Below are 26,278 nucleotides of genomic sequence, written 5' to 3'. Positions count from 1 at the left end.
TTCTGCAGAGAGATCTGCAGTGGCTTGAGCAACTGTTGTCAATAAAAAGCATGGCTACCATTAATCAATTAGAAAGTGAGTTTATTTAGCAGTTTGTGCAAATCACTGAACTTTTTATTTCATAAAAAAGTAACAGTTCAAGGCACATTTTATACATTTGCCCAAACCCTATTGAAGGATCTTGCAATCCCCATCAAACTGGTAATAAGGTTCAAACATGTTTAATTGAAATAGTCCACACTGTTCTTAAACCTGCCAGCCTTGAGTCTTTAAAATCCCCACACAGCCTGAACCTTGAAGTACTGCTTGTGACTGCATTTTGTTCTCAACACCACCCACGTTTAAAATGCCAGGTGATTAGAGGGTTCCCAGTGCCTTGTTATTTTGAAGTAGTTCAAGTACCTGGCACCCCCGGCTTTTCCAGCTGTCATACTTTTTATATGTGCCAAAACATTCTTGTTATGACTTTACAACATGAGATTAAAGATTCAGATACATGCATGTTAGATCTGCACTGCGAGAAGTGATGTTGGCTGATTAAACTGGATGCTGAAGTCGGATGAGAGACAGAGGGAGTGATGAGGAACAAAGGATGGATGTAAAGATCATTATTAGGTCAACAAAATGATAGACTATAGAGAACATGTTCACCTGGAACTTGAAGCTACAAACTCCCACAAACATTTTTTTCCATATGATGTCATGATGAGCACCTGTTTATTCCTATTATTTTGACTCCCTGATGTGTCTGTTCCCACCTGAATGATTTGCACTTTAACTTTGGCTTTGGCAGTCCATCTCTATCACACGCCAAGCACGCTGGGACTTTTCCAAAGTCCAGCCTCAGATTTATGACATATTCATAAGGTAAAGATGTAGGGTACCTAACGCCCAGCAGCTGCTCTGCTGTGATAAGGCCACACATGGAGATTCAGGGTATTGAGCATATGAGTATGAGAAGGATTCAAAATGTTCAGGTAATTAGGCAGTATGAGGGTTAGGCACCCATCAGATTGTTAAATTTGCATAACATCTTGGCGTGCATGCCTGAAATGACAAAAACATTCCCATCAGAAGAGCTCATTTATTTGAATAGACATTGTGTGATGAGCTGGACCGCATTCATCATAAAAGGCCAAATGAGTATTCAGCAATATATTGCACATTGTTATTCAGGGCCAGGAGCATGGCAGAGTAGATTCATCTCAATCAATATTTTATGTTTGTATCAATCTTATGGTAAGTTTTGTTGTTTGGCCTGTGAACATAAGTATCTGCAAATCGTTTGTTTTGTTACAAAGCCATCGCAAATCGCAAATTACTGCAATGCAGATTCTGAATGCAATGATGAGCACTGTAAATATGTGACTGTTTTCTGCTCAGGAAATTTGTTTGTAGACAAACACCACCCACACACCTCTGTCCCAACAGAATCAAGAAGGAGCTTTAATCTGAGATGCTTTGACAACGCTTTGACAGGGGAAGGATGCAGGATGCTTTTTCTGAGGGAGTGTTCTGCATCTGATGTGTCTCATATTCCCCATTAAGCTCTGGCAGATGTCCATCAGGGTTCAAGCAAACTGTTCATTGTCCCAGGAGAACTCCAAGTTTTACATCTTCTTTGCAAAGGTTTTTTTTTTTTGCTTTTACATCACAGCTGTTCAAACGTTAAAATCAATAAAACATAACTCCAATGAATAATGTACATTATGCAAATGTGTTTACTCATAATGGAAAAAAATATATGTATGTGCATACACACAGTGACAGATTGAGTGGTGTAATTATATACTAGGTCATAGTTTATTTCACAAATGTTCTGATATAAATAACACTTTTTTGCTCACTGTAATGTGGATGTCATGCGAGCATAACATGGTGAAAACAATCAGTCTAATTAACAATCGGGACCGAAATGTTCGGATTTCCAAAGGGAGGTTCTGTGAATAAATTAAAAATCAAGAACCGAAAGAATTGAACTATTCATATCTTAGACTGCACTGTAACTTTGATCTTTTAATGTTTATTTTATTAGCTTTTCTTTTTAATGACTGATTTTAAATGCCATTTTCTTAATGTCTTTAATTTTTTGTTTTTGTTTTAATGTTTCTTTTATTATCTTTTACTGTTTTTAAATGCCTTTGTCTGAATGTTTTTCATTTTTGTAAAGCACCTTGAATTGCCTGGTGCTGAAAGGTGTTATATAAATAAACTTGCCTTGCCTTGCCTTGTATTCTAACAGCTATAGTTGTTTGCTTTGTTTACCTAAAATATGACATTGTTGTATTGTTTAAACTAACCTGGCCAGTGTAAAGGCGTTATTATAAGCTTTAACTTTACTTGCTATAACATTAAAATGTAGCTTACATATTAATCCAGTAAAGTAATATTACCCTCTGAAGTTTGCCATTTTAGCAAAATGAGTACACCTTTTTCTTTAATAATAAAGTACATTTCACTGAAATAACCATTTTGAGAGAAGCTTTTCATTTTTAAAGTCTTTGTATTTTTCTTTTACCATGGCGCTCTCAGTACTTTTACTTAAGTACCAGATCTGAATGCTTTTTCCACCACTTCCTCCTGCATATACATATACATCACACAGCTGTTACTCTCATGCTTTCAACACTGAACATCAATGAAAGGAGCCGGCCTCCTGTCACTCTCCGATCTGTCCTCAATATCTCCATAACCACACAGAGCCAGTGACTTCTTGAGGGAAGCACACACATAAAAGCAAAAGCACTGATTTAGCCTCATTGCAGAGGCAACCTGAAATTACTTTTGGTGTGGGTCAGCTGAAAGTGTAATGGGAAGCCCCTCACCACTATACAAATACATTCACACAAGGAAGTACATACCGTACAAAGCATCACATCTGCTCGGTCTTTGTTCCTATATTACAGTCGTGAAAAAGTATGGCATTCAGAGGACTCGACTCTTTTCTCCAAACAGGCATCTCAGTGTCGGCGCTGCTCTGTAATCATCAACACAATGACCGTGTGAGTTTACACAAAGTGCCATTCTAGTAAATGTTTACTGGGGAAACGTCTCTCACACTCATTTACATTACAGATGACAGTGCTTCTGTGGGCGTTTGCCTTTCAAGAGGAACAAGGTCGTTATTTTGATTTGGAGGGGAATTGGGTAAATATCAGTTGTATCTGAATCTTTTTCTAGATTAATTGCCCTGAAGAGTGTGAGAAAAGGTATACTTTCAATGGACCACTTTGCCCATTTCTGGCTTTTGAAAAGCACTCTGCTTTGAATCTCGTTCAGGTCTACAAGCTGTTTCGCAAAACCTTGTACTTCCCAGACATTCCCCGCTGAGACCTTTACCTTTGCTTTTAACTGAAATGCAGAACAGCCTCTATGCTGAACCTTTTGCCATTAAGGACATGTTTACAGCTTGTGCCTGAAACTTTATCAGGCAGTTTGGATTTGAGACACGTCCATCATGGAGCGTGTTCTCTCTATTTCAAGTGATTTCACAGAGGTGATGAGTCTAATAAGGAACAAGTCTGCCACACTCCATCACACATCAGACAGAGCACTCAGTCTTCAGCCTTGCAGGCAGTGTCAATTTGCTGCCGTTGTTGTCAGCTATGGTGGCTGGTTGGAGGTGAACATTTGTTACAGTACTTATACAGCCTTTCCACGTTATTGTGAACTATGGAGAAAGATGAAGAAGAGGAGAGGAGATAATGAGGAGAGAAAGAGAATAGAATAAAAGGTCCATAGAGAAGAAGACATTAAGCCGTTCCTGAGAGTATTACTGTGGAAAAAGAGAAGACAATTAATCACGACGCAGTTGATGCAACTAAGGCTCCATAAATGCTATAGGAGTATCGTGCAGAATAACTGCTGTCTACGGAACAACGAAAATAGTTCAGCAATGTGAGAAAAAGAAAAGAAACACCTCCATCACTCTGATTTTGAATAAGGCAAATCAATCAAATGCAGTTGTGATTTCCATCTGAACTATAAGGGACAGAAATATGTTATTACTTTTTTATAGGCTACTGCTCTCTGGTGGTGAAGAGCGGCAGCAGCATTCCAGGATCCAACTGGTAAGTCAAGCGCTAACGGTTATCAGATGGTCACATACATCAATTTGTTTTGACAACTAAGTGTAAAACACGGATTCAACATCAGAACCAACTAATGTTTTTGGAAAAGCTAGTGTTGTGCAACAGTGATTTATTTCCACACATCATGAGACGGCTCTTAAAATGTTTGCCGGCTCAAACTGAATGAGACGGTTACCACATGTTTTGCATGTAAGTTGTTAAGAAAGATACACTGTGGATGCACCTTAGCAACAGCTCTCTTCAGTGAGAGTCTTCACTTTGACATCTCACATAATACTGTAGGTGTATATCGTCTCACTGTGTTTGGCCCACCTTTTCCTTGTGTGAAAGAAGACTGCTCAGGAAGGTTACTTGAATGCTTTGATCTTATCAGCAGAGTGTTGTGACAAACAGACTCACCATTTTCAATTTGCATTGCCGTGTGAGAAATTGTGAAAGATGAAGAAGTTCTTCTTCTAGAAAACAAATAGGAATATAGTCAAAGAGATCATTCAACACAATTAGACCTGAAGCAATATTGCTTAATTTGATTTAAAAAAACTGAAAACATACATCCATCTAGTCTACACAAAAAAAGGGCTTTGCCTAAGTTACAATATATGTCAAAATGTCTTGGGAAAGGTCATTTCAACCAAACACTTTTCAATATATCAATGCAATCCTCCCACTATCTTACCTCCAATCACTAACCTCAGACAGGAGCTGCATGATATGCCTCCCAGAGAGAGGCTAACATAATCAGGGATGATGATAAAGGAAAATAGATGAAAAATTCAAGTTCTTAGCCTTTTGCACTTCTCCAAAGTTGGAGTACAGATTTGAAAAGTAATGGTGAAAATTGAGGCCACAGAGGCTGCTCATACTAAATTATGTCTTTCATCAGATCCTCCCGGTTTCCTAAAAGCCCATTACTTCAAAACCTCACACCTCTAATTTGTAATGTAGACCTTCTGTTCAAATGTAACTCTTGGTCCAAGCCAAGATTTAAAGCTGCCTCAAAAACCACAGAAGATATAATACAACTGTTTCAAGAGGCTAAATAAGATGTTAGAGTTAACTGAACTTCATGTGTTAAATCGATGCAGCGCCATCATCCTTTTTATTAATTTATAAATGCTAGAAATGTTTAAAGAGAATAAGCCATGACATTCCATTTCTAGGTTACATTTCTAGAAGTATTTGGGGATAGAAAGCATGGCTCCAACAAAAGGAGCACATATGTATTCCCTGGATGATTTCCCACAGACATACAGTGCCAAAATACTTAAAGCTGTAGTTTAAAGAAGACAGTGTTTAAAGTTAGATCAGATGTTCTGACTTGTGGGGGACTAAGGCTGTGTAGGCTCTATGCCACATTATGATGAATGCTTAACTTTTTGAAGTCGTGTTTAAAGGTACATATATTTTCCTATTATTAGTTGGTAGTATTTATTAAATATCCGGCTGATGTTATTAGTTTATTCCATTACTAATTGTTTGCCATTTAAAAGTTGTTGACACAATTCCATAAAAAACAATAATGTCAGCCTTGGAATTGTTCATGAATGTACAATCGATCCAACAGTTGTTCAAATATTTCAGTCTTGAATGATAGATGTTGCTTAAAAAAGCCACACGGCCAGCATGTCTGAAAACAACAAAGCAAGACAGAGTTGAGAGTTTTAGAGCTCCCTGCACTCAGCTCAGTCTCACTCTCAGCCTGCTGTCACTGAGACAAAATGCTGCTGCTCTTAGAGTAGAGTGGCTGAGACTTTGCTCTCTCTGTTTCGACCAAGCTTCATGGATATACTGTAGCACAAACAAGCTAAACTCAGCCTATGGCTTTTGTGTCCTTGGAACACACTCTCCACATGGTTTATTAATACTCCCACAAGCCCTTTAAACACATTGGTACAGAAAGTTGGTGCAGATACAAAGAACGAGGGGATTATAAAAGATTAGCTCTAGGACCTTCACGACAGATTTAGGAGCTCACTTAACTCGAATGAGAAAAACTGTATAGGGAGGCAACTTTCTAAAAGTTTCATTTGCTGTTGAGAAACAGGGCAGATGCTGTGTGTTTACCTATCCAGTAAATAAGTAAGTCAAAGGTCAAGTTAGCACTCATTTTTAAATGTAAACTGAGATAGTGTAGTCTATTATATGACTCCAACTCTAACATTAAGTATTCAATAGGCCAATACTTAAAGCTAGTTGAGCAGCAATATCACATTGTCAAACAACATATCAATCCGGAATACAGAAACTGTACATTGGCATATATCACGCTATAGTTTGACATACAGTATCTGTTATGAACGGAAATGTGAAAAGGATTGAGCTTTTGAATCCAGGCTTACCAAAGAGAGTCTATGCTGGCCAAGGTGAACAGTTCAATCACCGAAAGAAGTTATGCACTCTTACAAAAGAGGGGTATGAGATGCAATTTGTTTTATTAATTTCATATCCAAAGGGTGACAAGTAATTCTACAGACTTGAAAAGCTGATCAGACAAACAGCAACGGGTAAGAAGGACAGAGGCAGTGAGAGCAGAATATATTTCTCATGAACTCATCAGACTGTGATTTGAATAGTCATCTTTTGAATATCAAGGAACCTAAATGGAGGCTAATATGATTAATAATAATAATAATAATAATAATAATAATAATACATTGGATTTCTATAGCGCTTTTCTTGAACCCAAAGACGCTTGATTATTGTTGACTTTTAAAAATCACATCAGCCTCCTACATCTCTTTCGACTCCACCTCGAGCGACAGAATTACTAACAAAGAACTGCTAACAGAGCACTTATATACTAATAAAGGACTGGCTTATCTATAGCCAGTTGAGTAGCACTTGAAATGTTTGGCTCTATGAAACCTGATGTACTTATATGATTCTGTTTTCTTCAAGGTTGTGTCTTCCTGGTCGAATGTACTTATTGTAAGTCGCTTTGGATAAAAGCGTCAGCTAAATGCAAAGTACTTATTGTCATTTGAGATAAGAACCACATATCAAAGTTAAAATGATGATTTATATCTAAATATAGATTGTAAATGGACTTTGAATCCGAACGATTTATGGAGAAGGGGAAAGAGGAGAGCATCTGTTTAAAATATGTACCACATAGAAAGGTACGATCTGGGTTTTGGTGCATTTTAATACTTGACAAACAAGCTCTAAAGTGTCGCTTTAAAGCCACATTATCTGTCTGCACTTTAGCTTGAAGGATATCAGAGGCTCAGATCTATGATAAAGAAGATCCTTCCTCATGGCAGAGATATGCGGAGTGTTCCCTGCTCGTTGTTGAATTAGAGAAAATTGCAGCATGTCTAAATATCCTGGTTGTCTTAAAATATATGCTCCACCCAGATGAATTATTTAAAATTCAGCAAAGAAGGAAATACAGTAACATGCATCAGACACATGCTCCTTCATGGGGTTACCTTCAGCTGCCATACTAATTTCAAGACAGAAGGGGGCAGAATGAGCTAATTCATCTAATTAAATAATCGGGATGTGAAGCCACACATGGCTTTTGTACGTCTATCAATTTCCCTGAGGTGTGATTTCACCTTGCTGTGTGCAGATGAAGATTGAGGTTCAAGTGTATCTTTATTTTCATGGCACACACCTTCATATACACGTTGTGCATGTGTTGAGTGACAGAAGTGTGAGAATGAGGTGAAAATGAGGACGATGGTCTGTCAGAGGGGGGCTGTTTCCATTCCCTGTTTACCCATTTCCTTATATGGCTCACTGACCTGTAAAGTGCTGGTTTTATCTACTCTGTGTCTGTGGAGGCAGGCCAGATCTCATTTTAGATTGGCTGCATTTAATGGAAGGTCAAGGAGCATTCTCAACAAGTGATTTATAAAGCATTTTAGAGCGAGTGTCTTGATTCCTCTATCTGTCCCTCGCAGGCAGGCAATACGTTTATAAAGTGTTACAGAGTCATACAAACAGCATATGTCTTGCTGCATGTTGTATTCAAAGTTAAAGAATTTAAGCAAAGGTGGAAATTCCTACTGACTCAGATCGTTAGCTGAGCTTAAACCACCTTTGATCACATGACACATTAATCAATGTGTGTGCATTTTTTGATATGAATGAAGCCACAAACTCTGCAAGTGTTCAACAGGTGGCCCAGTGTTTGCAATACCAGGAAATACATTTTAATACTATTTTGTAATGCTTACCAGATGTAGTATGTTGTTTCTGTAGTTCTTACTTTTTTGTGTGTCCGTCTGAATTCACAGAGGTGCATAACAGGGCAAGGGTCATATCCGACCCTCCCTCCCAAACTGCTGCACTTTGAGTAGAACATTGGGCCTCACGATGTACACAAATACTAAAGTGCTGAACTGACGCAACCTGCAATTCAATACAAGACAAACACTAATAAAAAGAAGATGGTAAAAGAAATGCAGCATAGGAGAAGATGAAGTCAAGGTGTCAAACTAAATAAAGAAGAAATAAAAGTTGCAATGCAGCAATATTTTTAAGGTTTTAAAAAATAGTTTTTTTGAGACATTACTGATAGTCTGAGCAGTATAAGCAATCCATCTAAAACTCTCATTCCTTCTATCAGCCTACATGTTGAATCAACCCCACACACTCATTGCCTCCTCACTTTCTCTTTGTATTAGCATACCTCATCTCAGCTTAAGTGTTCTCAGTTCAGCCAGACCATGGTGGGATTTCTGCCTGGAGGATCTGTACCACAGCTGCACAAATAGACCGCGTGCGAATTTTCCTGTCTGGAAACTGCCTTAAAAAACCTGTTTCCTGGAAGCTATGATGGACTTGCTGAATGACATCAGCAGTGGAGATCAAATGAATTGCTCCTCTTGTGTTAGTAGCACAAGAGGAGTTCAGGGCGACTGTGGCTGCGAGGGAGTGCGGTCGTCTTTCCACCAGAAGGTTGTGGGTTCGATCTCAGCCCATGCAGTCAACATGTCGCTGTATCCTTGGGCAAGATACTTAACCTGATGGCATGGCCAACGGTGTGTGAATGTGTATGCATGTTAGTTCCTAGAGTAATATACACTGCTCTGTATGAATGGGTGTGAATGGGTGAACGACATGTAGTATGTAAAGCGCTTTGAGGGGTCTTAAAGACTGGATAAAGCGCTATATAAGTACAGTCCATTTACTTCATCCAGGAGACATTATGAGCCAGCTCAATTCCTCCTGAACTCGGCTCGGGACAGACAGCACAACCTGACATTATATTATAAAGCAGATTTCCACGTCATTGCTTATGAAGAATGAAATTGCAGTATCCCTTATTTCAAGTGTGAAACTGTAATGTCATGCCTAATAGAGTGCTGGATCAGTGAGTGTGATGAAATGAGCTGCTGTCCTACTTTTTAATGAATCCAGGTTATCATTTTTCAATTGTATTTAGTCAACAGGTAAAACATGTCAAATATTTGCAGTTCTTTGGCCTGAAAACAATCCTTTACTCTTTTCTTTGATGGAAAGAAAACACAGATGAATGTTTCAGATTGAAGTCATTAGCAGGTATAAACATATTACAATGTATAGTATTTGCACATAACCGCTAAGCTTTTACTCAGGGCAACACCGTGAGAGCTAACATCTGCTGCATTCAGGGCTCACATGTGGTCTTTTCCCATTTCAGAAGTAAATGCCTGGTGCATGTGCCCAGCAGCGACTTTGATTAAAATAAATGAGAAAATCAATTTGTGATGGCACCTCCCCCTCCCCAACTGAGGCCGCATCCTAATAGATGGTGAGATATAACTGTGTGCTTCCTTTCCTTATAGCATCAACACTCCATTATTTTCTCTTGCATATTTTACTTAACAAAGTGCAGTTTTGTTTTCCCATTGTAAAAATGTAAAGTAAACTGTTTTCATTCCTTAGCCAGTCAGAGAACAAATTAAGCATTTTAGAACAAACAGGTCTAAGTCATGATTTGTCAGTTGATATCATTAATATTTAATTTGAAGGTATATATTTTCTATTCAACAATATGCTGCCAAAAGGAAGGAGCGGGGTTAAAGACTACAATGCAAAACTGAATTAATTTCCCAAATGAAAACCGGTGTTTAATGAACCTTACCTCCTGGCTATTGTCACAAGCCTCTGCATTTTAATGGAGGCTTCTTGGATGCCTGCCTTGCTTCCTCGCCACCTGTTCCACAGCTTCCAATTAAGCATGCAATGCATACAGTATTTAATCATTCATATCACTCGGTCTAACCTTAATATATATATATTGTACAAATTAGGGATATAATACATGGCTTGAATTACAGAGGTAAGACATTTTGGGTGACCACAAACTGATGTTAAAAAGTAACCTGACAGAGGGCAGCAAAGATCCATGTGCCTGCACTGCATGGTAGATGAACAATTGCATGTTCTTTCATTAGCTACAATGTAAATATAAGACATTTATTTAAGGTGCTGTTCCCACAAGTTCAGTTCTGATCCAAAGCATTTTTATTTATCAAGTGTTTAGGGGTTTATTATCTGATAATAGCCTAACATTAAAAAAGTAAACATAATTACAAGCATATCAACAGCCATCTAATCGAACGACAAGAGTACTTCAGAGCAAGTTGTACATATCATTTTTTTAAAAGGGCTCACCTCTTATATTACCACATTGCCATGTTGGTTAAGACAAAAGCAAACATTGCCAGTAAGTTGCTGTTGGTCATATGGATGATTTATTGTCATTTACAAAGATACAAAAGCTAGTAATGTTGACTCAGTTGTCAAATCATAGCACTAATATGTCCCATGATGCAGCAGCTGTGCCTGTGTATAAATGACCAAGAATCTCTGGAAACTCTTGATGTCAATGTTAATCTTTTGATGCTACAACACTTGCAGAGAAAATGAACTTGATCGAGAATGAAGAAGTAGGAAGCATGCAAGTGTGTGCATGTCATCATTAACTTTAAATATGTATACTGTATATTCTCATGTCAGTTGCGGGCCAGAAAATAAATATGACACAAGCTGAGGTGTTTCCTGGGTCTCAAGTGTTATATGATTCTGCCGGGTGAGTCATTTTGCCGCCCAACGATGAAAGGCTGCATCAGTCTCCTTGTCCTCCCACTCTGTCTCTGGGAATGATGCGGAGCTCTGAGCCGTGTTTGAGAAACACGTTGCCTGAAACACAGCACAGAGCACCACATACAGATCACAGTTTATCATCTGTGCTCTTTTATAAGGGGTTTTACAGTCAATAAAACACATACACTGCAAACAAAGATGTCAAATCACCAGCTGGAAGAGAAACATGGCTTTTCTACCTGAATAAAATATGACTTGTTCAAAAATAATGATGAAAATAATTTGACTTTTATCTGATTTGCTTAAACATTAATATGAGGTTGAAATAATGTTCATACATTGTCAAAAATGTGGGTATTAACACAGAAATGTGGTTTAAAACAAAGCCAGAGAGATCTCTAAACTGTAGGATAAAAAAATCCATGAGTATACTTTTTGACCTTTTATTGTTACCAGTTATTTAAAGATCAGGAGGGTTTTAGCGAGCACACGAGCGACTTCATTTGAATAATGAATTATGGAAGCACAGACAGAAAATCCATTCAATAATTTGCTCCTTCAACCCACGATCATGCTGAGATCCAACATACTCTCATTCCCATTAAGCCACAGGAAAGGTTTGATGTCTTTCAAAGACATGTGAATTAAAAAGGGGGATTGTAAAATTAAATCTGGATCAATTTCAACCGTGTTCTCAATCCTGTGAACAAGAGGCAGAGTGGCTGCAGCGGGTGAAACAAGGCAGGTTTCTGAACTGAGGCTATTCTTGAAAGCACGAATGTTACTCAGATACAAAGCTGTTGTGAAAGTCTTTTTTTTTTTAGGTGGAAAATATCAAAGCTTTACCTTATCTGGCTCTATGCGGACAACCCAATCGTCCATTACCCAGCTACACAATAAGTACGACCCTCAGGGAAACACAAAGGAGGCTGACAGAGAAAAAGTGATTCACCAGGGTTTGGCAATAATATGGGAATCTAAAGTCAAGGGAGTTCTGACTAAGCAGTTTGGTGCATCTTGTTTGCCTCCAGTCGATTTTTAATTTAATTTAACATTAAATACTGCCTCTCCAGGCGCTGCATCTGCATCCATTTATCAGAAAAACAGCATTTCCATGCAAACAAGCAAGAGTCCTGCACCCATACAGAGATTTATGTTCAGTAACTTGAGCTAATTTAACACTAGTATAAGTGTGGGAAAGAAATGTTGCATGTCCAAAGTTGATGCAACCGTTAATTATTACATCACCTCTAGATTAAGGACAATTACTCCACAAAAATATTTTGACAGAAATCATACACCTGGAAGCTCCTCCCCCTTTTTGGGGGGGAAATTCAATGAGCAGAGAAGAGATGAGAGACTAGGCAACAGGCATGGCTTTAGCACACACACCCTTAAGGTGTTTTTAACAACTGCCTTTGTCAGAGTCACTGTATTCTCCTGATCATCTTCATCTTACCAAGCTGATAAAGTTAGTTTTCTTTAGCACTTTTCTTCTGTATCAATAATATATTTATCTTATTTACCCTCTTAATGATCATTGGTCTCTTAATTCAAATGTAATTTAACTTTTCAATACCCGATTTAAATGAAACAGATTATAGTAACTGTAACGCTTCGTGCCAAATCGATTTGACGTTACCGTAAGTAAGGCTTTTCAAATTAAGCTTTTCATTTATTTGCCTTCTTAGTGGAACCACTGGTGTGCCTCCTGGGGCTTTATCAAATTAATCTTAGACTATTCACAGAATGCCACCAGCGTTATGCAAGTTAATTATGAAACACACTTGAGTCCAGTTCTGCTTTGATGAAAGCACATTGACAAGTGGAGAAGGGCTTCAAAAACAGAAGTTGCTTCCAAGCACCTTATTATATTGGAAGGAGGGAAAACATCTTATACAATCCACAGTGCCTTTTGTGGAAGTATAAAAAAAAACATAATGGGGCTTTTTTCTGTAAAGAAAATGATTATGTAAGGCTCCAAAAAACACAACAACTCACCCGCTGTCTGGGCAGGGTTGATTCCTATTCCATCTGAAAGGCAACCATGAGGGAAATATGTCAACTCAAAAAGATTGGCATGCAAATGACATGAACACAGAAAATGCATTTATAACATCACCAGTTAATCTACAATGACGCTACACGAGGCAAAACAAACAAATAATAGATTGAGAGTGTCGCTTAGCAGAAGGCAATTCCATCTGGAATAATAACAGGCCAGCCATTAATTCTGCACTGATAAAAGCTCTTTTTGATATTGCAGTCATGTCTCAGACATTTTAAGACAAAACACTGCTCTCAGTCTTACTGCATACACAGCCACCTTAATGTCATAATTCTATCAGATAATACATCAGGCATACATTTTCTAAACTTTCTCAATGGACTATGACTAGCAGAGGTACAAAAAAACATAATCCGTTTTTTATTTTATTTAATTGTTGGGAAACAATGAATCTCAAAAACAGTTTTCCCTCAGTCAGCCTCAAACACCATTAACTGAAATGTGTTCTGATAATTTGTGAGACAAAAGTTTAATTTGTGGTATTTGGCTGAATAAATAAAATGTTATTTGAATTTTATTTGACTTTAACTGTGGTAATGACCGCTCCGTACATCGTACTGGCTCAGATTATTTAGACATGCATCTGTTGGTTACGAGTTTAAACTGTTTAAATGCAGCTTCATTTTAGTGAAATAGTTGAGTCGAATAATCACTTTTAGATGGTATTTTTACATTTCAATCTCTTTCATATTTAGCAACCAATTATGCTGTATGTGGGCTCTAATTAGACTACATGTATCTAATGTAAAAATGTAATGTTGAATTATAGGTTTTTTTGGGTTTGATTTCAATCCCTGCTGGTAGCAGACACAGATCAGAAAGTTCATAGATTCAGATTCAGTTGTAAAGCAGTAAAAACATGCACAAAACAAGAAGATATTTTCCTTGATTATTATAATACTATTACATTACATGTTACTTGTGAGACGCTTTTATCCAAAGCGACTTACATACTCAATACTGTGGGCAATCCCCACAGGAGCAATTTGGGGTGAAATGTCTTGCCCAGGGACACAACGACATGCTGACTGCAGCATCTATTACATTACATTTCCTCTGGCGAAGGTTTTACCCAACCTAAATAATCCTAGGAAATTTTGGAAAGCAATAAAATCGATATCCACCGGTGAGATCCGTAATGAGCTACCTCCGTGCCATACCACAGCATCTGGCACTATATCGGATAGGGCTACTATGCTAAATTGCTTTAATGAGCATTTTGTGTCCTGCGGTTCTATGTTTGATTCTGTGACTAACTCTGCTTCTGTGAACACTACAGTCCGTGACTCTGAACAATGTGGTCTGGAAAACCCTTTCAGTTTTACTCCTTTTACTGTCAATGTTGTTCATGAAGCCTTATCTAAGCTAGATCCTAGGAAACCGGCTGGCCCGGACAACTTAGAATCTTTATTTTTAAAGATAGCTGCAGATTTTATTGCTCCACCTCTTACTTCTCTTTTTAACCTCTCCCTCAGCACAAATACAATTCCAAAAGTATGGAAGTCTGCTTATGTCTTGCCTTTACTGAAAGGAGGGGAGGCAACTATTTTAAATAACTATAGGCCAATCTCTAAATTGTCAGTTCTGGCTAAGGTGCTCGAACGACTTGTGAGTGAACAAGTAAAGGAGTTTTTATGTACATATGACATCCTGTCTAAACATCAGTCAGGATTCAGAAAGAAACACAGCACAATCACTGCGACAATGAAAGTGGTAAATGACATTACTAGTATTTTAGATAATAAGCAGAGTTGTGCAGCTCTGTTTATTGACCTTTCCAAAGCGTTTGACACCGTTGATCATCGCATTTTAAAGCAGAGGCTACTCAGTATTGGCATACAGGGTTTCCCACACATAGACTATACTTGGGCGGGCCGCCCAGGTATATTAACGGCCGCCCAAGTATATTTCGCGACCCATTTCGTTTTGTTTTTTTTTTAATAATTTTTTTTTTTTTAATTTTTTTTTGTATTCGTCCGTGACCACGACGCCATCTGCAATCGATTAACTTGTGGACAATGATCCCTCGCTCCCTTGCACTGATCTTGCCTCCTTCTGGCCTGTTAAGTGGCCTGCCTCACACAGGGTGACTGGCTGTCCACATGATGTGTCCAGGGGCATGCCCCTGGACCCCCTAGAGCAGGGGTACTCAAATACAAATCTTAAAGGTCCAAAATAAATGTTTCAATAAGACAAAGGTCCATTTATTACGGTCATTCAAACAATTGCAACAAGATTCTTAACACGAGGTTGCAAAAACAAAAATAATCTGTATGCAGCAGTTTTCAATTCATTGTTATTGTGTCTGTGCTTGATCCCTCAGAGTCGCGGTGTAAGAGCTGCACAGTTATGAATAAAGGCAGCTGCACTCTTTTTCATTCAGCATTCCCATTATTGCTTTATAAATGTCTTGCCCCCTTGTGTGTCCACTGAGGTTCGTCAGGCCTAACACATCTTCAACAAACTCCCCCTTTGCCTCATCATAAAAACTCACAAACACCAGCAACTGAGCATTGTCAGCGGTGTCAGTGGACTCATCCACAGCTAAGGAAATGCACTGTGCATTTTTTATTCCATCACAAAGCTGATTAATCAAATCACCAGCCAGTATTTATGTTCTTCTGGTTGCTGTGGAATCTGAGAGGGGATTTGCTTGATTTGACCTGTTATTTCCTCTTTTTGTTTGCCTTCAACATGGTCTCCATCACTTCAGTCATGCATTATTTTATACTTCAGTTATTATCCAGTGGAATGTCCTTACCTACTAACCTAGTTAAATCAAAGTGGTTACTTTTTTTTGGCTGGGCAGTGTAGTTTTACATACCGTCTTATTTGACTTTCTCAGGACTTAAAACAGTTTTTGTGGGGCAGACCCCCTCAAAGAAAAATATATATTTACACACGTAAGGTCATCATCTTAATAGTTGTGTATGCTCATCCGTGAGCAAAGCATCAAGTTGATGTGTATTACAGCTGAATGCGGCGATTACCATCTTGTTCAGCAAAACGCCTCACAAACGTATTAAGATCAACAGCTTTAGTGCGTTTTGATTCAATGCTGAGTACAGCCAAACTGACAGTCTTTTCTCTCTCAGTGTAGACCACATTCCTTCAGTGCTTGGGTCCGAATGCTTCTCGTTTTGCGCCGTCCCGTTCAAAAGAAATCGCCGCCAATCATATGTCCAGGCTCGCGCCAGGACCGGGGGAGGGGTTACATGACGTGCATCTTGTGCTGCATTCACTTGCACTCGGATATTAGAGACTTTCTCTCATAAATGTCCGATGAGCGCTGTTTGCAGTCTATGGACATAGCGGATCATTTTGACTCGTTGCGTTGTGGCGATGTCTCACAGATAACACAGATACAGATAATACATATGAAAAGTATAATTTGCTCAGAGTCCAGAGACAGTTGTGGTTCGGTCCGGATCCGGACCAGAGTCCGTACTTTGAGGATGCCTGCCCTAGAGGATTTGAGGTCGACCCCCACTAAAAATCACATGGATAGGTTCCTAAATACATTTTTTTTTTTTTTTTTTTTAAAGTAACCCATTTCCATGTGCGGGTAGTATATTTAAACTATAGGGCTATCATTATGGGCCCTGCCTGTACCTGTTCGCTCTGCCATCGCGTGAAGGGTCTGCTAACAAGCGACCAACAGAAAGGTTAATGTTGTTGCACGTCACCTCACTGAGCACTTTGGTTCCCCTGCATCATTTTAAAACTCGGCTGGGTGGCATGCTGTTTGATACTCATGGTACCTGTCACTGTAAATAGAGTTTTGTAAACTGTACATTATGTTGCATGTCATCCTTATTGTTGTTCTGTTGTTTTTATGTTACATGTGTAACTAATGTCCTGCAGGTCACCCTTGAAAAAGAGATCTTTTGATCTCAAGGGGCTTTCACCTGGTTAAATAAAGGCTACAAACAAACCCAAAGTGACAGACAATTGGTGAATTCCACCATGTAGAAAAAAACGAAATTACGAATTTAATTCAACGGCATCAAACTATAGTGCAAACATTTATTTGTTAGAGCTTTCTAAAATGCTCTCCGCTTGTTGTTGACATTTTCAAACTAAGCCGAGTTTCCAACGACCTCTGTAAAAACCCATGACTTTTATGAGACTCTCTGAAGTCAGAGAGCCCGTAATAACTGTGGATCTGATAAACATGTCACTTTTTAGTTGGAAGACTTTTCCGTGAAAACTCACCATTTGTTATGATTGCACTGGTAGCTGATGGCACTTTGAACTATAAAAGAAAAATAAAGCAGAGAGAATCCCCATTAATGAGATTCACAGAATTTAACATTTAAGAAATTCAAGCAGCAGTCAAATACTTTGATTAAATAACCAGGGATATGTTGCAAACCAATTCCACTTGGCCTGAAGGCACAGTGTGAATAAATCATCAAAAAGAATAGATTTATCCGCTGAGTCAGCACACTGACATCCACTGACTTTGTTGGGTGACAACTTTAAAATTGGATCTGTAGTTACGAGGTTTTCAGAAGCAAAATTGGTGATACAAGCAGAAAGACAATGCTTTGAAGTGTGTTTTGTTTTTCTTTAGTCTACCAACTACCTTTTGCAGTTGACAGTAACGTGTGTGTGTGTGTGTGTGTGTGTGTGTGTGTGTGTGTGTGTGTGTGTGTGTGTGTGTGTGTGTGTGTGTGTGTGTGTGTGTGTGTGTGTGTGTGCGCTCAAATGTGGTCCTGCAAGTACACGCACATACACACACTCTTACTAACAGTTAGGAGAGAGCCTGAGGGAAAAGATAGCTACGCTTGAAGTTCTGGAAGAAAATCCCTCAGCGTTATGACAATACATGTCCTACTTCAGTGTTGGAGCGAGGAGGATATGGGCTGCTGGGATTTGCAGTGAAAGGATAGAGGCAGCAGTCTGTCACCGTGGAGATAAGGTTAGCTAAGTGCTCCCCAAATGACTGCCAGCACAAACACTACACATGAAATACAGGTTGGATTGTTTTTAAGCTTAGTATCATCAGGTTCAGGTTATTTATTGGTACCCGTAGGTAGCTTTATGTTGCAGATAAAAAGACACAGACCTTCTTGACACACCTTCTAAAAACAACAAAGACAGCAGACAAATCTCTCATGTCGAATCAAATTGATAAAATGGTGTTTGAATCACCCCCTATTGGGTCATTATTAAAAAATGTCTTTCGGAATCGTTTTTATTATGATTTCTCTCTCTCTTTCTTTCTAAAATATCAGCCACGTTATAAACTCACCAATAGTAAGGCTGAATATACACACCTGTTAATGATAGGTAACATTGCCGCTGACTAATGAAACATTTGTCATCATTTAAAAAAAATGTACAATATGTTGGATTTCTTTGCATAGCTGTAGGAACAACAACATTTTATTTCTCACTTGATTTGCTTTTTTCTCCTTTTCATTTTAATTTGATGTTGAGTTTTGTTGTCAATGTATGCCAACGTCTTGTTTTTGTAAATCCGCATTGAATAGTCAATAATTAATTAAATATACTTACAAAAAACACAAAATATCTTCATATGCATTTACAGGACGTTAACCTGTGCAGTCCAACATAACATAACTTCTTGTTGAATACATATTTATAGTAAGCTCAAACAGTAAGCTTACCTCCTCGGCTGCAAACTTCAAAACTGCTGTGAATGGTGTGCTGTCAGGGACACTTAATCTGTAACACAAAAATACATGAAAATAAAAATCCAGCTTTTTAAATGTAACCCAGATGTTGAACTCTTTAACTTTTCAAGGAGAAATTGCTACATGATATACATTCTCAAGTTTAGGCAAGAGTCTGGGCTGCTTTCCTTTTTTATACCAAGGATTTATACGTTGGCTGACTACTCATGTTAACTTCTACGGAGAAGAGGAGAACAAAAGGGAACATTTCTAGCAGGGATGCATTGAATATATGATAACTGTCAGATGATATAAGACACATTTCTAAATAGCTACATCATTTTAGTCTGATGCTTCTGCAATAAATCTTGCAGTGCAGCTTTTATGAAAAGCCTCATCATAATGAATGAGAGTGGAAGCTTCTCACATTAAAGACCACAACACTGCTTCAACTGAGACTAAGTGGTTACTTGTTTGGATGTGAGTCACTGGGGGTTATTAAAAGTAAACTGTAATGGTGTGCTCAAGTTCAGTCGCCGGCAGAATTAATACCATGCTCTCTTTACTGTTATCATCATCACTCAACTCATGTTAAGGCTTTAAAAGCTGCAGAGAGTCCTTGTCTGACCGCATTAGACATCAGGTCCCGCTTAACACTTGCTAGAATAGTCTGCATGGCATCAGTGTTTGGCAGCATTTTTCAAGTACTTGAGTAAAGATGTTGCACGAAGCTCTGTATGATTTTATGAAAGATAAACGTTTATCGATCCAAAACAGGGAAATTGGGTTTTGACCAAATTTGACAATGGCTTATGTTCAGTTGAAATGTTGAGCCTGTATTGTATTTCCTTTGTCAATAACGGTTTGGCCTATAATAAATGTAATACATGTGAAACTGTACACCCACCACCATGCAAATTTGCTTTGGAATTACTGTGAATTAAACGTCAGGAGTAGATACAATGAGAAATGGCCATAATGCCAATAAAACCTCTGATTTTGGAATTAAATAGATCCAAAATATGTAAATCCAAACTGAATGCATAATTACTAGGGTTTTAACATGAGCCAATTGCTGTCATTTAGCATCTTCTTGTTTGATATGAAAAACTGAGTTTTGGTGCTTTTGAACAAAAGAGCAAACAGAATTCACTTTGCTTCAGAGTAGTATAGTGGCAATAGTGACAGAAATGTACTCATTGTGAGGGAAATATTTTGTTTAAGTGTTTGTACCAAAAAGCATTTTGTGTTTCACATAGGTCTGCCATAACTTAGAGCAGGGGTTTAAAGGTTTAAAGGTTAAAGGGTTAAAGGTTCCGCTTTCCTGTTGGGGGACTGTGACTAACTGCCAGAGGACTTTAACAGACTGTCTTTGTCTCTGAATCCATGTGTTTGTAATTATCGATCAGAAGACGCGCGAAATAGAGGCCCCTCCCGGATTCTCCGGTAGATCGTCTGTGTTTTCTGTGTAATGCTTCAGTGAGTTGGAGGGTTTTCTCATGGCATGTTGTGTAAACGCTTTGAGCTCACTCACGGCCGTTGGCTCTCATTAAACTCAGTGTTTGATATAAAGCGGACTCCAGCCTCCATTCCTTCCATCTACATTGCTGAAAAGAAAATCTCTCTCACAGATTGGCGTCACGAACAGGCACCTTCAGATCTTTGAAACATTGGTGAGTACATTTCTATTTTGAGATTGACTCGCCAGCGTTTGAGATCAACGGTGTATTAAAATTACCTGAGAGAACTGAGCTGCTGCATTTTTTTTGGGTTTCTCTACTCATTACATCTGGAGGCTAATCTATAACCTCAGGAATCGGTGTCAAGGGGATATTGTCCTGGCCGATTTCCCCGTGTTTGTTGCTGGGACAGGTGTCTACGAGCAAACAAGGCTTATGTGAAAACTATGAGAATATTTGGGGCTAATGATAACCTAGGAATATCGAATTTCATCGATCTCCTCTGTGTGTGCTTCTTGGAATTAACTCACCAGGCAATTACACACAACAAATATTCAGAGAAACTTTTGAGAGATGCACCAGCAAAGTGGATTTTCTGAATTAGAAGCAATGTCGCAAGATTTGTATTTAAACAAATCGCCGAATTTAGGAGTTTTCAGAGGATAAATAGCATTTCTGCTGAGGTGCCGATTCTCCGCCCCCTGGGGAGAGCTGCACGTAGAAAAAAGGAGCATACAGCATTATCCGCGATTATTGACGCTTTTGAACTAAAGAAAGTGCTCAATGTGTGGTTTGAGAATGTTGTATGAATTGCTGAATTTGGCTGTGTTTGCTGATACACGGGAATTATGAGTATTGAGGGCTCTCATAATTAATGGCCCCTCTGAAAGTCTCCCTAATTCGGATTAAAATAGGCTGGAAGAGTTTTTGTCAGGCTGAGTTGTTGAGAGTTTTTATGTTTGTTTGTCTAATTGCAGTGTTTGTTTTATTGTACTAACCGTTAAACATGGGTAATACTGTCTCCGCAAACGGGTCCGTTGGTAAGCGGGACAATATTTCACGCACCAAGACACTTACAAAGAATCCTATTACAGACAGCCACTACACGCACATGTTTTCCCCTAATATGCCGTCAGGAATTGTCGGAAGAAGCTTGGATTGGACTAAAGTTATGCCGTTCACATCGTTACTTTGTGAGCACTCACAACAGAATAGTCAAAAAGGACAGATTCTGTTTGATTGGCCGTTAACGGGCACTTTTGACATGATGGTACTGTGGCAAGCGTTCAAATTAATTGAACAGGAGGCGAATTGCTCCTGGGATGCAATGTACATGAAGGACTGCGTTAAAGCTTGGATGACTATTGCAGAAAAAAGAGGTTATGATGAGCGGAAAAATGAAAAGTCTGTGGGCACCGAGCGAGGCTCCATTGAACTCAAAGCTTTGATTGAACGAGTTTCTAAATGCGCAGCTACTTGTCATTTGCTTAGCCTAGAGGCTGCTTTTGATGTTAAATCAGAAAACATGTCCAGAATTAAACAAAGACACGGAAAAGACATCACAGCCATTGCGAAATCAGTCATGTACGATTGGCTGAAAAGACAAGGCAAATCTCCCAGTACAGCTCAATTAATTTCCATTTTAACGGACACGGGGCTGCTGGAGGGGAAGCAGGCTGTGTCTCTCTGCACACAAATGATTCCCGCGATAGGACTCTCAAATTCCGGGGCAAGAAACTCCGAGGACGATTTATTAATGTCAGCTGCAGCTATCATGAATAAAAATCGTTTGACATATCAGGAAGGACAGTATAGAGAAAGGGAGCAGCAGGAACACAGTGCAGCGGACAGTGAAGAGGAAACGCCAGAGAGCAGCCCATTACACACGCCGGCCTCTGGCTCCGCAACGAAAATGTTACACGCTCCAAACACGCCGTACGGCACCAGTTTTAAGAACTATGTCCCTCATAGAATTATCACAAGACTGCAAACATCTCAGGATAATAATTCTATTGGAGCTATGACAGCACCGAAAATACTGATAGGAGATGTTCCAGTTTATAAGCCTTGGACACCCGCTGAGGTTATAGATGTCACTAATCACGCTCCAAGTCCGACTAAAAGCCCAGATGAGTATCTGTCGTGGTTGACTAATGTCTGCTCAGTTTATAACTGTTTGGTTCATGATGTTAAACAGCTGATAATCCTAACATATAAAGCAGATTGGTCGACGTGTAAAGAGGAATTCAAATTCCCTGCCTGTACGCCTGCGGGTGACTGGCCTGCGACACAGACACGGGATATGTGGATCGAAACGATAGCTGCTATTGCAGTCAAAGCATGCGCCAAAACTCACACAGATTTTTCACTGGTGACGGCTTGCGTACAGAACCCAACAGAAATAGTCCCAGATTTTCTCCAGCGTTTTATGACAGCCTGGGATCATAATGCGGGCATTAAAAGAGAGGGCAATGATTTGTTCGCCATACAGACTTTGTTGCATAATTTAATCTCTGAAACAGCTCAGGCGTATATGATGGCTACCCCGGATTGGCAAATTAAAACATGGAAATCAACCCTCGCAGTAATACGCGCGTTGTACAAAAATCAGATATTTCTGACCCCCAGAATTGCGCAAAAGTTGCCTCCAAATACACAGGCTTATCAGAGTGCGGATAACTCGCAGCAGTTTCAGGGACAACATCGCACACAGCAGTATCAAAATCAGAGACAGCAGCAGAATAGAAATCCCAGAAAGGTGATGCCGTGTCACGTCTGTGGCGCAACAGATCACTGGGCAGGACAATGCGGACGGCGCTGGCAACCACAGCAGGACGCACAACCTTTGCCTGCTCTTCCCCAGCCCCCTCGCCAACACCCTGCATTACTGCCCCCCCCTCCCCTGACAAATCAAGATGTCAGGCAGGCTCAACAGGGGCAACACGGTCAGCAAAGTCAATTTAATAGACGATAGAGGTGCCAAGAAGAAGAAATAGGGTCAAATTCACAGCATTTCCCCATTCAAGCAGCAACAATTCACCTTTCCAATAGCCCGCGTGAAGATCCGATTATGCCCGTTGATTTCAGTGGTAAAGCGGTAGACATTTTGATTGACAGTGGAGCAACATTATCAGCTGTGCGTACGAAAGAAAAAGTGTGTGAAGCAACCAATAATTTTGTCACAACAATGGGAGTTTCTGGCATCCCTATGTCCGAGCCCGTTTCAGAGAAAACTGATATTTCAATTGAAGGATCACATGTCCAACACTCTTTCATTATTTCAGATGGAAGTCCTATTAATCTAATGGGCAGAGATTTGCTTTGTAAATTACAAGCAACAATACATTGCACTCCAGATGGATTGTTTTTGACTATTCCTGACAGCAAAGTCTATCAAGCTGTCCAATTCATTCAATCATCTCAGGACAACCTTTATTGTTGGTCATTTCCAGATTTCAACATGATTTCTGTTTTTTCAACAACAGGAATTCAGAAAATTGCTAGCATTTCCCCTGTGTGTGCTTCTTTAATGTCCCTTATGAGGCCTGTATTGAATTGTCACTGCACAGCTGCTTTTAACCCATCAGACGACTATAAACTATCAGTAAAAGGTTTTTGCAACAGCTCAGATCAGTTGAAATGTGAAAACTTTATGTTTATTGGACCCCAGGGTTGCGCATTGCCCCTAAGGTTCACAACCAAACAAGAGGCTCTTTATGCTGCAGACACGATTCCTCACCTCGCAATAGGGGTCACTTCAGGAAGTGACCCTGAAGGAGTGGGGGTCATGGCAGCTCACTGCCATGCTCTGCTGAGAGCTACAAAGGCTTCTCACACACACACACACGATCTGATTAACCTAGGGGAGGAGCATTACATGCTGCGTCTCTCTGAGCAACCTTCTCTCCCTCAAAGCACATTCCTTCATCTACAGCCACCCGAATCCACACAATACGGACCACCTTCAGATTTTTCTGAGGTTCCTGCCACATTATGGGCTAAACACAAAAATCATGTGGGGTTTGTTTGCTCAGCCCCTCCACACAGAGTCACACTTAAAGCCAATGCCAGATTGCCAGCTATCAGACAGTACAATTTACCCCATAGAGCCATTTTGGGGATTGAAGGAGTCATCCAGTCTCTGCTCGATCAAGGCGTATTAAGATATACAAGTAGTCCTTGTAACACTCCCATATTGCCAATTCCCAAGCACAATCGCCCTGATGAGTGGCGTTTTGTCCAAGATTTGTAAGCTATTAACGCTATTGTCATTCCGACAGCTCCCATAGTGCCTGACACTAATTCAATTCTTGCATCCTTGCCGTCAGATTCAAAATTTTACACAGTAATTGATTTGTGTTCAGCATTTTTCTCTGTTCCTCTGCATCCAGACAGCCAGTATCTGTTTGCATTTACTTTTAAAGGTAAACAAATCACATACACGCGCCTCCCACAGGGGTACGTCGAGTCGCCTACGGTGTACGCAGCAGCGGTTAAGAGAGATCTGGACACTTTGGTCCTTACAGGAGGTAGTACCTTGCTTCAATACGCCGATGACCTCTTGCTGGCTTCTCCCAACATGGACGCATGTCGCATCGACTCCATTCTGCTCATGAAAAGACTTTCTGAATGCGGACACAGAGCATCCCTGGCTAAGTTGCAGTACTGCCAGACTGAGGTCACATACCTGGGTCACATTCTGAGGGATGGACACCGACTCCTCTCGCCAGCAAGGATTTGCCTTTTGAACAAAGTGGCACCACCCCGCACAAAGAAAGACATGCTGTCCTTTTTGGGCATGGCTAACTATTGCAGACACTGGATATGCGAGTACGCTGCAATGGACTCTGTCTTGCGTGCTGCCACTCTGCAGGCTGCTCCTAACATTGTTCAATGGTCTGAGGACATGCACACAGCCTTTCAGGACTTAAAGAGAGCCCTGACATCAGCTCCTGCCCTGGGTCTCCCTGATTACCATCAGCCGTTTCACCTGCATGTCCATGAGAAGGGGGGCTTCGCAACGGGCATCTTGGTACAGAAGCATGGCTCTAATTTCCGGCCTGTTGCATACTACTCGTCTCGACTCTCCCCTGTGGTGCTCGGTATGCCGTCATGTCTGCGAGCAGTGGCCGCAGTTGCAATTGTTATCAAACAATCCTCTCCTATTGTACTGGCCAGTGACTGTGTAGTACATGCTCCACATGCAGTTTTGCATATTCTGAACACCTCTGCTACTCAGCATATGACAGCAGCAAGGCGCTCTGGTTATGAAGCAATAATTCTTTCAAGCCCACACATCACACTTAAACGCTCTCCCCCTCTAAACCCAGCTACGCTGGTGCCAATTCCAGATTTTGAAATCACACATGAACTGTGTCACAACGATTGACATATCTTCTTCCCCCAGAACTGATATGTTGCAAACTCCTATCCCTAATTCAGATATGATTCTATACACAGACGGGTCTGCGAGCAGGCCGTCTGACACAGTACACTTAGCAGGCTATGCTGTTGTAAATGACTGGGAAGTTTTAGAAAGCCGGGCCTTGCCAAATGGCACGTCAGCTCAGGCCGCAGAGTTGTATGCTCTGCTGAGGGCGTGTATTTTGGCTAAAGACAGTGTTGCAACCATTTTCACAGACTCCAGGTATGCATTTGGTGTGTGCCATGATTTTGGTGTCTTGTGGGAAATGCGCGGTTTCTTAACATCGGCCGGTAAGCCTATTCAACATCATGCGTTAGTAGCTCAGCTATTAGACGCTATCATGCTCCCTACACAGCTAGCAGTGGTTAAGTGCGCTGCTCACACAAATTCTGATGATCCTATTTCGCGTGGAAATGCGTTAGCTGACACCGCGGCTAAACAAGCAGCAGTTTCCTCCTCTTCTATGGTGCTCCAATGCCCCTTGACACAACCCGCAGAGCCCATTTCTTTGCCTTCCTTTAATGATGTCGCGGACATGCAAGCCCGCGTGA

At 40.0% G+C, this 26,278-nt stretch overlaps 1 protein-coding gene across 1 annotated transcript in view; it reads right to left on the bottom strand.

Moving 5' to 3' along the window:
• Positions 1-10,757: 10,757 nt before the first annotated feature.
• The window catches only part of ufm1 (ubiquitin-fold modifier 1), a 26,391-nt gene continuing 10,870 nt past the window's right edge, over positions 10,758-26,278 (bottom strand). Inside the window, exons 3-6 of the mRNA XM_034099081.1 lie at positions 18,837-18,894; positions 17,416-17,455; positions 13,134-13,166; positions 10,758-11,228 (exon numbers count right to left, since the gene is read on the bottom strand). Coding sequence (XP_033954972.1) covers positions 11,155-11,228; positions 13,134-13,166; positions 17,416-17,455; positions 18,837-18,894 — 205 coding nt within the window. The 3' untranslated portion in view covers positions 10,758-11,154. The remainder of the gene's footprint in view (positions 11,229-13,133; positions 13,167-17,415; positions 17,456-18,836; positions 18,895-26,278) is intronic.

The sequence above is a fragment of the Pseudochaenichthys georgianus genome, chromosome 14 (genome assembly GCF_902827115.2).
Source record: "Pseudochaenichthys georgianus chromosome 14, fPseGeo1.2, whole genome shotgun sequence".
Taxonomy (NCBI): Eukaryota; Metazoa; Chordata; class Actinopteri; order Perciformes; family Channichthyidae; genus Pseudochaenichthys; species Pseudochaenichthys georgianus.
This window is presented reverse-complemented; position numbering and strand designations above follow the sequence as displayed.